The sequence below is a fragment of the Heliangelus exortis genome, chromosome 25 (assembly GCF_036169615.1).
Source record: "Heliangelus exortis chromosome 25, bHelExo1.hap1, whole genome shotgun sequence".
NCBI classification, from domain to species: Eukaryota; Metazoa; Chordata; class Aves; order Apodiformes; family Trochilidae; genus Heliangelus; species Heliangelus exortis.
The window spans coordinates 2,933,400-2,947,196 of record NC_092446.1 but is presented as its reverse complement, the minus strand read 5'-3'; the positions used below and the strand labels follow the sequence as shown (position 1 = coordinate 2,947,196).

General features: G+C 51.4%; 1 protein-coding gene across 1 annotated transcript; it reads right to left on the bottom strand.

The window, feature by feature from the left end:
- Positions 1 to 6,372: 6,372 nt before the first annotated feature.
- On the bottom strand, positions 6,373 to 8,306 carry LOC139807438 (potassium voltage-gated channel subfamily A member 2). The gene has a single exon (XM_071768429.1). The coding sequence runs from the start codon at positions 8,119 to 8,121 to the stop codon at positions 6,589 to 6,591; it is 1,533 nt and encodes a 510-aa protein (XP_071624530.1). The 5' UTR covers positions 8,122 to 8,306; the 3' UTR covers positions 6,373 to 6,588.
- Positions 8,307 to 13,797: the final 5,491 nt, after the last annotated feature.

Genomic DNA, 13,797 nt, shown 5'->3' with positions numbered 1-13,797 from the left:
CCTTTCCTTTCCTTTCCTTTCCTTTCCTTTCCTTTCCTTTCCTTTCCTTTCCTTTCCTTTCCTCTCCTCTCCTCTCCTCTCCTCTCCTCTCCTTTCCTTTCTTTTTTTTTTCCTCTTCTCTTCTCTTCTCTTCTCTTCTCTTCTCTTCTCTTCTCTTCTCTTCTCTTCTCTTCTCTTCTCTTCTCTTCTCTTCTCTTCTCTTCTCTTCTCTTCTCTTCTCTTCTCTTCTCTTCTCTCTTTCTTTTCTTTTCTTTTTTCTTTCCTTTTTTCTATATTTTTTTTCTTCCCCACAGAACATTCAGCATTACAGGAAAAAAAAAAACCAAAAAACCCAAACCTCCCCCAACCCAGCCTGGCAAGAAAACAACCACTTGCCTTTTCCCTTCCCCCCCATCCCTCCACAGAACTGCTACCAAACCAGCTCCTCAATAATATACAGATTTATTTTCTCTCCATTAGTGCTGATATTTACAAAAATTGTCAGACTCTGTGAAGGAGCAGTTCTATGTACACTCATGAGCAACCAGACAGCAAAGGCTCATTTGCAGGATGTATGTACACAGCTCTGAAAACCTATATACAACGGGCAAACCCTATTGACCCCTGGGTGCCACCCAGTCCCTCCCCAGCACCCATGGGTGTCAATAGGAGCAGCAGGGTCTGTACACACTGTGCAATTGGGGTTACAGCTGGTGTCTAAGTTGTGGTGGAGCAAACACCTGGTGAAATGACTTCACATCCCCCCCCCCCCTTCCCCGAGTCCTCTTTTCAGAGTTTCCAGACCTCCCTCTCTTCCTGGTCCCATTTCGCCCGTAACCATGGCAACCAAAGGTTCAGCTCCAGCATCCTTAGGATGAGTCCTTCTTGGGTTTCCTCTTCCCATCGATTCTCTCCGATTAGGCAATGGAGCCAGTGCCCGTTTTTGGGGTTGGGGGGTGGTGTTTTGTTTTGGGTTTTTTTGTTTTTTTTGTGGTTTGTTTTTTTTTTTTGTTTGTTTTTTTTTTTGCAGTGGGTGACATTGGAGGACAAGAGCACGGTCTCAGGCAGCCAGGGAGCTGTGCAAAGGGATCATTCTGCTCTTACAGGCAGCAGAAACATTCAAATGAAGTAAATTTTTTAAAAAATTACAACCCAACCTCAAAAAAAAAACAACACCAACCCCAAGCTCAGGGTAGGCAGGGCTGGGGAGGGGACGTGGACCCCACGAGGACCCACGTGCAAGGACCTTCCGTGGTGCCCTGATTTCCAGCAGCTCCTGGAAGCCAAATTGTCCCTCCCTGCTGCAAAACCAGGGAAACAGAGGGAATTTCTCTCTCTTTACATAAAACTGGACTGAGGGGTCTCATCCCTGGGTGTAAATCAGTGCTGTGCTCTCCGGGCTTATTTACACCCCGTCCCCTTCACCTGCTACGGGGTGTGGTGGAGTGGAGAAGGGAGGGATGAAATTTGGGGTGCCAGACATCACAGGGGAGGAGAAGGGGAGGGTGAGGCCATGGGGGACAATTCCCAAGGGGCTGGGGGAGGGCAGAGCCTTGGCCAGAGCCAGGAGAGTGACTGGAGCATGGAGCACACCCTGGTACCTCCCTGGGGCTCCTGGCAGGTCCCTGATGGGAGGAACCAGGGGATGAACTGGGTGGGGAGAAGGGTGAATGGTGCAGGAGGGAAAGAGGGAGCCACAGCCCCTGTTTGGCTGCAAAACAAAATGGTTTGGGGCTGACTCCTCCTTTCCTCCCCCCTCAGCACCCATGGATGGAGGAAACCCCTGAGACACCTCCATCCATGGAGACCTTGAGATAAACCCCAGCTGCACAAGAGGGAGATACTTCTTCCCACCAAAAGCCAGCATGGTTCAAGGGATTTAAGGTCCAGCCATCCCAAAATAAAAAAAAAAAAAAAAAAGAAACAACCCCCCCCAAAAAAACCACAAGTGGGGCAGCACAGCCCTGGCACTGGAAACAAATCCCTTCAGCTCCTGCTTGGCTTTCCCTGCACAGTCACAAAAATAGTTGGGATGGGTCCCAGCCACGGGTTGTGGATGGGGAGCAGAAATTCTGCAACATTCCTGGGTTGCAGAGGGATGCAAAGTGCCACCAGCTCCCCCTCCAAGGCCAGATCCCCATCTCCTCCTTCTCTCCAGCCCATCCCTAAGAGCATTTCAAGCTCTGGAAGCCCCACAAGACTTGGGCAGCAAATTCAAGGGTTGACCCAGGAATTATCTGCTAACAACACAAGGCCCTTCCTGAAATATCTCCTCCTCCTCTGTCTTTTTCTCTCCTTCTGTGTATTTATGCACAAATATGCCCATATTTATACACCCACGTGCTCCACTCTCCTAACACCCATCCAGAGATCCTTTTCTCCATTTAGCTCCACATTCAGAGCTGTGGGGCTTGGACACAAAACATCACTGTGGGGACCAGTTCCCCCCAGTAAAACACAACATTCCACACAAATAAATGTTTCCTAGCAGCCCTCAACCCCCCTTGGTGCTTCCAGGCTGCTTTACAAGCCTCACCCCATTGCCCTTCACAGAGATTTGGGAAGGTATTAAGGAGCTGCTGGGTTGCTTGCAGGCTGGGACATGTGGTTGGGTGTTAGAAGACAACCCACAGTGCAATCAGCACTTTCCATCTCTGCAAAACTGTGACAGAAAGGAGAAAAACTAAAATACAGGTGCTGTCTCCTCTGGGTGCCAACCCAGGGGCACCTCCACAGACCTCCAGTCCTTCAGCTCATCCCTAAAGAGAAGCCAACATCTCCATCAGAGGAGGAAAGGAGACAGAGCAGCAGCTCTAAGCAATCTAACAGAGGTGGTGGGACTTCTCCAGCCTCTGATTTAGCATCCTTTGCAGCTCATTTCTGCACCCTTGCAGGGTCAAGGGGAGTGTGGGATGCTCAGCACCTCTGCAGAAACAAGTCCAGAGTCTCACCAACCACATTGCTCAAGGAAAAAAAAAAAAAAAAAAAAAGGAAAAAAAAAATATATAAATCACAGTCTCCTCCTGAAAACTGGTTCAAGATCACATCAGTGAGTCAGAAGCAAAGCTCGAAATAGCACAACAGCTCCGACCTGCAGGCACAAATCCCATTAAAAGCTATAGGGTAACCATGGCTCTGCATGGGGTGGGGGAAACATGGACCCTTCTGCTCCATGCAGCCTGGTGAGCACCTCCAGCCATGCCCCTATGGACCTTTTTTTACCCTGAACCCAGCATCTGAGCACTGGTTCAGTCCCTGTGTCCCCACTCAGTGCCAAGATTCTCTTTTTCCCCAGGAATATCTGTCTGGCTCAGAGCAAGAGGTGCAGGATCAGTCCTAAGGAAGGAAGAGGCTGTGCTGGCCCCTGTCCTGGGGACAGATGTCAGCTGGCAGCAGGGACAACAGGAGGAACGTGGCCTCTTGCTCTTCAGCCCCATTTGTCCCTGTGCTGGAGCTCCCCGAGGCAGCCAGGACCCCCCCAGCTTGGCAGAGGGGTCTGGATGTGTCTGTTCCTGCTCCTCTCCCCTCTTACCCAGCCTCAGGAGGACACCATGCCCAAAACAACACTCCCCCCACCCCAAAAAAAAAAACCCAAACCCAGTATCATCTTCCCTTACCAAACCACAACAGCTCCCAAGGGGCACCCAGTACTTTGACAGCTGCTCCCCGAAAACCCAAAGGGATTAAACCACCCAGCACTCTGCAAAGTCTCACTGAGCACCAGCATCCTCCAAAAAAAAACCTTTTCTTTGCCCTCTCTGCCTTCCCATCTTCCACAAGTGGGGTCACTGGGTGCTCGGGGCACCCAAGGGTGGGTGGGCAGGACCCCAGTGTGAAGGCAGCACCCCCCATACCAGATCTCATCCCCACGAGCTGGATGGATGGATGGAGGGAGGGAGGGAGGGAGGGATGGATGGATGGATGGATGGATGGATGGAGGGATGGATGGATGGATGGATGGATGGATGGATGGATGGATGGATGGATGGATGGAAGCTGGCCAACCACCCTGGGAATTGTGCCCAAGCTGGCAGCTGACACCAGCCCTGTCCCAGCCATCAGGCTGAGCTTCAGAAGCAGATTTATTGCTTTGGGTTGCATGCTGTTTCTTTTTTATACTTGCTGGAGATGTTAAGGGGCTGCAGGAGCTCCCACTTCAGAGCTCCAGCAGCAGCAGAGGAGGAGGAGAAGGCTCCTGATCTAATGAGATGGAATTAAAGACAGACCAAGGTCCCATCCTGCGTGGTGCTGAGCACCCAAGTGATGCTCATCCTCTGCCCCAAGCAGAAGCCAGGACTCTGGTGCTCTCACCATGGGTGTTTGGTGTTTGTTATGGCCAGGCTTGAATTCCTCAATCAATCCAGTCAAAAGCAGGGATTCCACCTGGCTGAGTGGAGCCACCTCAGCACCAGAGCTGGATCAGGCCACGGGTTTGGAGCCATTGCTGTAGGATACACTAGCACCATTGGACTTATTGTTATGGGGTGGTTTCCCCTCTCTGGGCTCAGGCAGGGTCTGTGGGACCTTCCTCACCTCCTCTGCAGTGGGGTTCCTGCCTTCTGCCCCCGTTTCATCAGAACAGTCCTGAGCACCTCCCAGTTCACCCGAAATTCACCCCAAATACACAGGCTGCTAAATCCCACCCTGCACCCCAGGGGGGTTTTTCTTGACCATGATCTTGGAGGAGATTTGCAGCCCCCTCCCATGAGCCAGCAGAGGGGTGAGGTGCCCAGCACTGGGGATTGTCAGAAATGGGGGGAAAACCAGGAGGGAATCCAGCCTGGGATGGGGAAAGCAGATGAGTTCCTCCTGGATCACCCTCCCTATCCCCAGATAACACCAGGGATGAAAAAGCAGCAGGAACAACCCTGAGGTCTCTATACCCCAACTCACCCCTCCTAAAAACCCTGGACCAAGGCAAAGTGAGCTCAGCCCCTTACCCTGTTCCTTTTCCACCACAGGAGCAGAACCCACCAGCCCTGAGGCTCTACACGGTTGAAAAGGAGTTTTCCAGCCCAAAATGCACTCAGACCCCCACGGGCAGCCTGGGACAGGTCCAGCCCTTGTCCCCCCATCCCCCACCCCCCCGAGCTGGCAGCCCCTGATGCCCTGAGCACAAAAATTTGCTGAGGATTCGGCCCTCCAGTCGCTCTCTAAATATCTACATACACACACACAGAGAATTATTTGGGAAAAGGCTGAAAAGTGCTGAGCAGCCAAGCCAGGAGAACCATTCCCTGCCATCCCACCTGCTCCTCCTGCCCTCTCTGCTCCTCCAGTGTTTTCTGCCGGTGACACCAAGATTAATGACTAATTACCCGGCCCATAATGAGTGCAGGTGTTTCACTTTCAGCTCACCTTCCCTGGCTCCCATTAGGCACCTCCTGTGTCTGGATGCTCCAACACTGGGGCTCTGCCTGGCTCTCTCTCAAATTATTCTCAGCACACCCCTTCCCCCGGCCAGTTTTTAACTCTTGAACGGAGCCTTTTTCACTCCCATGGATCTCCTACGAGCCACCAGAGAATCTAGAAGCACTATAAACATGAATACTTGATAGCCTACTAAGAAAATAGATATTTGTGTGTGTATTAAATATTCAGATTCATGCAACAAACACCCATGCAGCTGTACGGTTATTACTGGTTAAATTTCACTGCAGTATAAATATTATTATAGGCCACAGCATAGTTGCTCCAGTTTTATATATAGATATATATATATATATAAAAAAAAAAAAAAGATGCCTTTTTTCCAACTCATTTTCAATGTGTCAGTGGAGGTGTCTTTGGTGAGCCTGGAAATGTTGGTGATGGAAGTGTCAGCTGAAGAAAAGAAAGAAAACCCAAGCGCTTGATTTATTCCCTCGTCCCTCCCGATGCCTGGCGTAGAAAATTTAAGAGTCAATAAATCAGGTTCCATCACACCAATTATCCCTCCCCTGGGCCTCACCCGGGCACACTGCAGTGCCTGAAACTGTTGCAGCATTTGCAGCATTTGCAGTTATGAAACAGGAGCCCGGGCGAGGCGGCCGCACTCGGCGTTCCCGGGGCTGAAACTGGAGCCCTCCAGCAATCGGGACACACGACCTCAGTTTCCTTTCCTTAAGCTCTGCCTGACCTTTCCCAGCTTTCCCAGCCCTGGGAATTGGTTGTCACCCAGCTCCACAGGGACAGGGGACCCTCAGGTGTCCCCTTTTTTGTGTCCCCATCCCACTGCTCGAAACTGCACTTTGGAAACCCCTCCAGCCTGGGATGAGAAAATATTGTGGGGTCTTTTTTTTTTTTTCCCCCCTTTTTTTTTTTTTTTTTGTTTTGCTTTTCTTTTCCCCCCACCCTTTTTTTTTTTTTTTTTTTAGTTTTGCTGTGTGTTGTTGTTTTGCTTTTCTGCACGAATGCATTTCCAGGGTGGAAATCAAAGGTTAAAAGTCACTTACACAGCTATTGCTTCCCATGCAGAACCAAAGATACACCGTAGAAAATACTGTGTTAACTACAATGCAGAGCAGCACTGGATATCTGAAACTGTTCCCAATTCAGCTTTAAATATGGTACTAGATTTTTTTTTCTTTTTTTTTTTTTTTTTCTTTTTCTGTGTTTTTTTTCTAGCCACTAGACATCAGTTAGCATTTTGGTGATATTCACATAGTTTGTGTTAGCTAGGGTGCAATTGGCTGTCTTCAAGTTCTCCTCCCTAAAATCCTCATTGCTATTCAAGTTCTCCTCCCTAAAATCCTCATTGCTATTGTTTACGCCTTCCTGAATCTCCATATAATCAGACTTACTAATGGTAGAGGCACTTCTGCTTTTCTTGAGGTCGGGGGAAGAGGGGATCTTTGGGCAGCTGGTTACTTGCAGATACTGAGCCTGCTCCTCTCCCTCCGTCTCCCGGTGGTAGAAATAATTGAAGTTGGAGACGATGACGGGCACGGGTAAGGCAATGGTTAACACCCCCGCGATGGCACACAGGGAGCCCACGATTTTCCCCCCGATGGTGGTGGGGACCATGTCTCCGTAGCCCACGGTTGTCATGGAAACCACGGCCCACCAGAAGGCGTCGGGGATGCTGGGGAACTGGGACTCGCTCTCGTCGGCTTCGGCGAAGTAGACGGCGCTGGAGAAGAGGATGACGCCGATGAAGAGGAAGAAGATGAGCAGCCCCAGCTCCCGCATGCTGGCCTTGAGGGTCTGGCCCAGGATCTGCAGCCCCTTGGAGTGCCGGGAGAGCTTGAAAATCCGGAAGACCCTGACGAGGCGGATGACTCTGAGGATGGCCAAGGACATGGCTTGCTGGCCCTGCTGCCCGTCCTCCGGCTTCTCGGCCAGCTCTGTCCCCAAGGTGATGAAGTAGGGGATGATGGCCACGATGTCGATGATGTTCATGATGTTGGTAAAAAACCCAGCCTTGCTGGGGCAGGCAAAAAACCTCACCAAGAACTCGAAGGAGAACCAGATGATGCAAAGGGTCTCCACGATGAAGAAGGGGTCTGTGAAGGAGGTGGACTGCTGGTAGCCCACGCTGCTGTTGGAGTAGGGGAGGTGGCTCAGCCCGCTGCCGTGCATGTCTTCGTTCTCATCCCGAAAAATGGGCAAGGTTTCCAGGCAAAAGCTGACGATGGAGATTAAGATCACCATGACGGAGACAATCGCTATAATCCTGGCAGGCCCCGAGCTCTCGGGGTACTCAAAGAGCAGCCACACTTGTCTCTGGAACTCGTTCTCGGGCAAGGGTCTTTCCTCTTCTTTGATGTAGCCTTCATCCTCCCGAAACATCTCCATGGCTTCCTCTCCCAGTTCATAGAAACGAATCTCTTCGGAGAAGATATCTAAGGGCACATTTACAGGTCTCCTCAACCTCCCCCCAGACTGGTAATAATATAAAATGGCATCAAAGCTGGGTCTGTTCCGGTCAAAGAAATATTCGTTCCGGAGGGGGTCGAAATATCTCATTCTTTTTTTAGGATCCCCCAGTAAGGTCTCTGGGAACTGGGCCAACGTCTTGAGCTGGGTCTCAAAGCGCAGCCCCGAAATGTTTATGACCACCCTCTCACAGCACTCATGGTCGGTCTCAGGATTGTAGGTGTCCTGCGGGTGTCCGGGAAGAGCTGCAGCTTCGTCTGCTGGATCTCCAGTAGCAACTGTCATATTGGGGTTGAAAAAATAAAAATCCTTTTATGCTAAACTCTTCCCAGTGCCCGGCGGCGGGAGCGGATTCAGGGCAGGGGTATTACCCTGCAGGAGGACAGGTACGTAGGTTTTTTGGAAGTGTCTCATGAAAAGGCGAAGGGATGATAAAGAAATAAAAATAAAAATTAAAAAAAAAAAAAAAAAAAAAAGAGAGAGAGAAAAATAAAATTAAAAAGAGAAAATTAAAAAAAAAAAAAAAAGGATAAATAAATAAATTAATAAACAAAAAAAAAAAAAAAAAAAAAAAAGGAAAGAAAATTGCCCCTGCTGAGAAAGAGAGAGATGGAATAAAGTTGGGGGGGAGGAGAGCAAGGTCCCTCGCTAGCACGTCTATCCCCTTCCTCGAGGGGAGGGGGGGGGGGGGGGGTTGGGGGGGGTTAATTTGCCTTCCTTGGGACAGAGTTTGAATCTGAACCCCTTGGGTTGAAGAGAGAAAACACCTGAGGAACCGGCACCCAGTCACAAACTGGCATCGGCAAACCGCAGCTTTGGGGCTTTTTGGATAAAAGTTAAAATTCCAATCAAAAAGAAAAAAAAGGGGGGAAGAGGGGAGAAAGGAAGAAAAATAAACCCCATCCAGCCCTAAAGCGAGGAGGGGAGCCCGTTGGGGAAGGGGTGGGGGGGTGCCAGGGGGAGGCAGAGCAGGCTCAGCTCATTTCCAGGCATGCAGCTAAGGGTTAACCGTGCAACCTCCACCAACCTCCCCTCCTCAGGGGGCTCGGGATCGATTTTTTAATTTTTTTTTTAATTTTTTTTTTTTTTTTTTAAGTTTGCTGCCACTTTCCCAAGCCTCCTGCCCTGGTTAGAAAGCTGCAAGGCACCATGCTGCCCTCCCTGCTTGCAGCCAAGCTTGGGGCTGCTGGAATTTGCAGCCCGCGATGCCAGCTGCCCCGCGGAGCGCTGCAGTCCCCGTCCTCGACCGCTGGTGTCCCGGCTCCTGTCATTCTCTGCAAACCACCATGGCACACAGAAAAGAAAAAAAAAAAACCAAAAACCAAAAAGGAAACAACGAAAAAAAAAACAAAAAAAAAAACCCACAAACAAATCACGTTACCTGGAGAAGCCAAATCTTAGTGTCTCTTAGTAACACCGATTATCTGACCCTGGGGAAAAAAAAAAAAAAAACAAAAAACAAAACAATCCTAGAGAGAAATACAGGCTTCCAAGATCCCCACAATTTCCTCTCTCTTCAAAGTTAAAAATAATGGTGAGTCACCGTAGGAAGCAAAAAAATAAAAACCCAAAAAAATAATAATTTAAAAAAAAAATTAAAAAAGAGGAGAAGGGACATAAAAGGGGTTAGAATCCCAGATGGTGGAAGTCAGGTCTTGTAATGGTTTGGACTGGAGAGAGAAGAGAGAAAGAGAGACAGAGAGACAGAGGGACCGAGTCTTCTCGGGAGCTGTTGCAGATCTGCACTTCAGGGCAGATGAGCGTCTGGCTGATGCCTTCGGTACGACGGCGAAAAGCTGCTAAGCTCAGCAAAGCCCGATGTCCCCAGTGTCCTCGGGAGGTGTGGCATCGCCTGGAAAAAACACCAAGAAGGTAGCGAGCTGCCGAGGGCTTGAAAGGAGCATCCGCAGAGCCCCTGCTCCTCCAGGAGCCCCGGCTGGGTTGGTTTGTTTGGGGTTTTTTTTTGCCTCCCCAGGAGCTGTTTGCCCGCTGCTGGCCCAACCTGCACTGCAACGCGGGAGGATGGCGAGAGTGCGCTAGTGGCGAGGAGGAAAAAAACAGAGCCCCATCCCCAGAGAAAAAAGACAGAGCTCCATCCCCAGAGAAAAAAGACAGAGCCCCATCCCCAGAGAAAAAAGACAGAGCTCCATCCCCAGAGAAAAAAGACAGAGCCCCCTCTCCAGAGAAAAAAGCCAGACCCCTATCCCCAGAACAAACCAGAGCTCCAGCATCTCCCTTCACTTTTGAACCAGAGCCCCATCCCCAGAGAAAAAAGACAGAGCCCCCTCTCCAGAGAAAAAAAAACAGAGCCCCATCCCCAGAGAAAAAAGACAAAGCCCCGTCCCCAGAGAAAAAAGACAGAGCCCCCTCTCCAGAGGAAAAAAAACAGAGCCCCATCCCCAGAGAAAAAAGACAGAGCCCCATCCCCAGAGAAAAAAGACAGAGCCCCCTCTCCAGAGAAAAAAGCCAGAGCCCCATCCCCAGAACAAACCAGAGCTCCAGCATCTCCCTCCACTTTTACTCAATGCCTTGGCGTGCCAGGCTGCCCAAGGAGCAAGTGCCAGGAGAAGGACACGGGGCTGGGAAACGACGCAGCACCCCCAACCCCCTCCCCCTTTCCCATCCACCCCCCCCCCCCCCCCCCTCAGTCCACCGCCGGTTCTTGAGGCTTTACAGACCCGCGCTGGGTTCGGTTCCCACCATCTCCAAGGTCCTGGTGGTACCCACTGGGTGCAGCACCCACGCCATCGCGTTGCCTGCCCGGGTGATTCAGGAGGTTCTGGCTTCATCCGCCAGACTGAACCCCCCCCTTTCTCCCCCCCCCCGGTCCCTGTCTTCCCCCCCCCCCCCAACCTCCCCTCAAAGGCCACTTGTCCCTCAGGATGGCTCCAAGGAGCCCTGAGCACCGTGACCCGAACCCTGGGACCCCACCACCTCCAGCATCCTCCCAAAAAGCCAAGACACACCCCCCCACACCTCTGTCCTACCCACGCCCTCCGGGGGGTGGAATTTGACTCCCGTGGGCAAAATTTCTCCTGGGGACGCTGGGGGTCTGGTCCCCAGTGGGTGCCGGGTCAGCAGCATCCCTGCTCCTAACTCCTTCAGCTCAACCCTCACTGCCTCGCCCCGTGGGGATGCTCAACCCCGAGAGGTCCCACCAACCTCTCTTTTTTTTTTTTTTTAATTTTATTCTTTTCTTTTTATTTTTTTCCCCCTCCCAAAGAGAAAATAAAACCCCTCTAACCTCCCTTCTTCGGCTCCAACTCGACTTGTCTACTTTGAGCCAGGATTACCGAACCGGGTAGGGGAGGCAGGTGGAAAATAACCCCACGGTCCCAGACTCCTCGGCAAAGATTTCAGCCGTCTCCAGGCCATTTATGCCTGTTGGTTCCTCTCCTCATCCCCCGAGGTGCAGATATTGCCGCAGATCCCTCTTTCCTTGGAAATTTCCCTTTTCCGTCCAACCTTCCTCTCCCTTCTCCTTATGCACTAGAAAAAATAGTACAACCCTGACCGGGCTTGCAGCATTCAACTGCTTCGCTTAACCCTTTTCTGCCAAGCTCGGAGGAGAGGAGGCTGCATTTGTCCCAGTTTCTCTCCTTTTCCTGCTTTTTTCTCCCCAGCGGCTGGCTCAGGAGTCCGGCTGGCTTTAACCTTCCCTTCCTCCTCCGAGCATCACGTTAAACCACCGAGCATCAAGCCACTGCTGCAAAAAACATCCCCAAAACCCCCCATTTCACCCCAAATCAACTGACCTCGATTTTTTTTATAATTTTTTTTTTTTCCCCTGTCTCAACACCCAGTTCTATTCCTGCCCGTAAATTCTCTCCTCCCATTCCTCCCTTCCCAAACCACCGCAGGTCTGTTTAACACCTCGGAGATGGTCTTATTTCTTTCTTAACATGTTGATTTTTTTATTTGCCAGCAGCTCCAGGCTCCTTCCCAGCCCAAATCCCGGTGCTGCCGCTTGGTGCATCTCGGAGAGGGTTCCTGCACCAGCTGCGTTGACATCACCCAACCCAGGACTCAGTTTCTCCTCCTTTCTCCCCCCATCTCCCGCTTTCCCGGCAACCTCCTTTCTCTCCGAGCATCTTTGGGGTTAATCCATGCAAATTTGGGGGTGACAGAAAGGAAGGGGAGGGAAAGATTTGCCCGAAGCCCCTGAGTTTTCTCCTTGCCTGCACCGCCCGCTGCAGGCGGGAGCTGCGCCCGTGGTTCGGAGGGGTGAGAGAATTCGGGGTCCTTGAGGACAAGGTCATGTTTGTGCCTAAAGCCCCGAATCGCCCCGTTTGCACCGGTTCTGGCTCTGTTTAAGCAGGGCACGGAGGAGGGGGGAGGTTGGAGAGGCGGGGGGGGGGAGAGAAAAAAAGGCACCAACTCACACTTGGCTCCGCAGTCGGGCATGCGGCGAATGCACAAGCAGCAGCTCGGCTCCACACACCGCTGCCGGCCCCCAAAAAACTCCTACCCCCCGGAGTCTGCCTCCAAAGGCAGCAGAGTTTCTCCATGAATATTCATAAGATTAACAGGAGCGTCTTTCCCGCCTCCCTCCTCCCAAGGAAGAGACCTAGATTTCAACCGCTGGGAAATCATCCTATCCCTGGGTACGTGGGGCTGCTTTTCCGTGCGGCTCCCATCCCCGTTCCGTGTTCTTGGGAATGGGAAGAGCCTGGATCTGCTCGGGGGACATCTGGGGAGGTGGAGAATCCCCAGCTCCAGGCAGCCTTGGGAAAGGGGATGGGGCAAGGATCTCATTGCTCTGCTCTTGGCTGGGGATGTAAAAAGCAACATTTTGATGTCACTTTGCACTTACCAGCCTCCCAAAGGAGGGAGATGGCCAAGCTCTGGCAAACTTGGTGTATAAGAGATATGGATCAACTCTTTCTTCTCCCAAAGAGTTGTCAGAGCCCAGCCCAGGCTGCCCAGGGTAGGGCTGGAGTCCCCAGCATCCCTGGAGGGGTTTCAAAGCCCTGGAGATGTGGGGATGAGGGGCATGGGGTGGCCTAGGCACCCTAAAGGTCTTTTAAAGACCTTAAAGGTCTTTTCCAACCCAAATGATTCCATGATCCTATTCTATCAACCCCTGCCTTAGGGCAGGCAGGAGCTGCACCAGCTTGGACCACTCTGCTGCTACCCCATAACCCCTCAAAGAGCATCAGGGTAGCAACAGGTCCCACAAGGCACCCAGGAACCACAAACACTGGGGGAAATGATGGAAAATACCCCCATTCCCATTCCCAGCCCCCAGATTTGGAAGGAACTGCCAGTGCTGAGGGCCACAGCCCCAGGGACAGCAACCCCAAAGTGGGATGGGAAGGCACAGACCAGCTTGGGTACCCAGGAAAATCAGTGCTAAGAGCAATGAGCAGCCAAGCAGCAGGATCTGGGGATGTGACAGGGATAAACCAGATTATTCTCACCCTCTGAGGTGCCAGGATCATCTCTGTGGCACAGAGCTGGAGGGTGGGTGCAGCACTGGGGTAAGGGGGGTCCTATCACCCACTGCTCCTCCCAACACCCCCCTTGAAACCCAGAGACATTTCCCTGAGCCCCAGCCAGATCCCAACATTAAAAGTGAATTTCTAACCCTCCAGCAGCACCAGGAATCCTTTGCAGCTGCTGGACAGAGGCATTTTCCAGCTGCGTGCATCCGACTGGACACGAGGCTACTTGGGATGAGGAGTTTTAATGTCATTTGCATCGTTTTAGCCTTTTCTGAAGGCAGAGCTGCCAGAGCAGGGCAGGCTGGGGCCAGAGAAGGATTTGCCTGAGGCTAATCCTTATGCAATGGGGAGAAACTGTAGAAACTGAGGCTGGGCAGTCAAGCAAAGCTGAATTTCCAACTTGTTCCTCCTCCTGCTGCCTTGTGAAGGTTTTACAAAAAAAAAACAAAAAGCAAAAAAAAACCCCAAACAAACAAACAAAAAACGGGGAGATTTCTCTTTAAACAGCAGCAGCTGC

Coding starts and splice junctions, on each gene's coding strand:
- LOC139807438 (XM_071768429.1), bottom strand. CDS start 8,121: ATGACAGTTGCTACTGGAGATCCAGCAGACGAAGCTGCAGCTCTTCCC.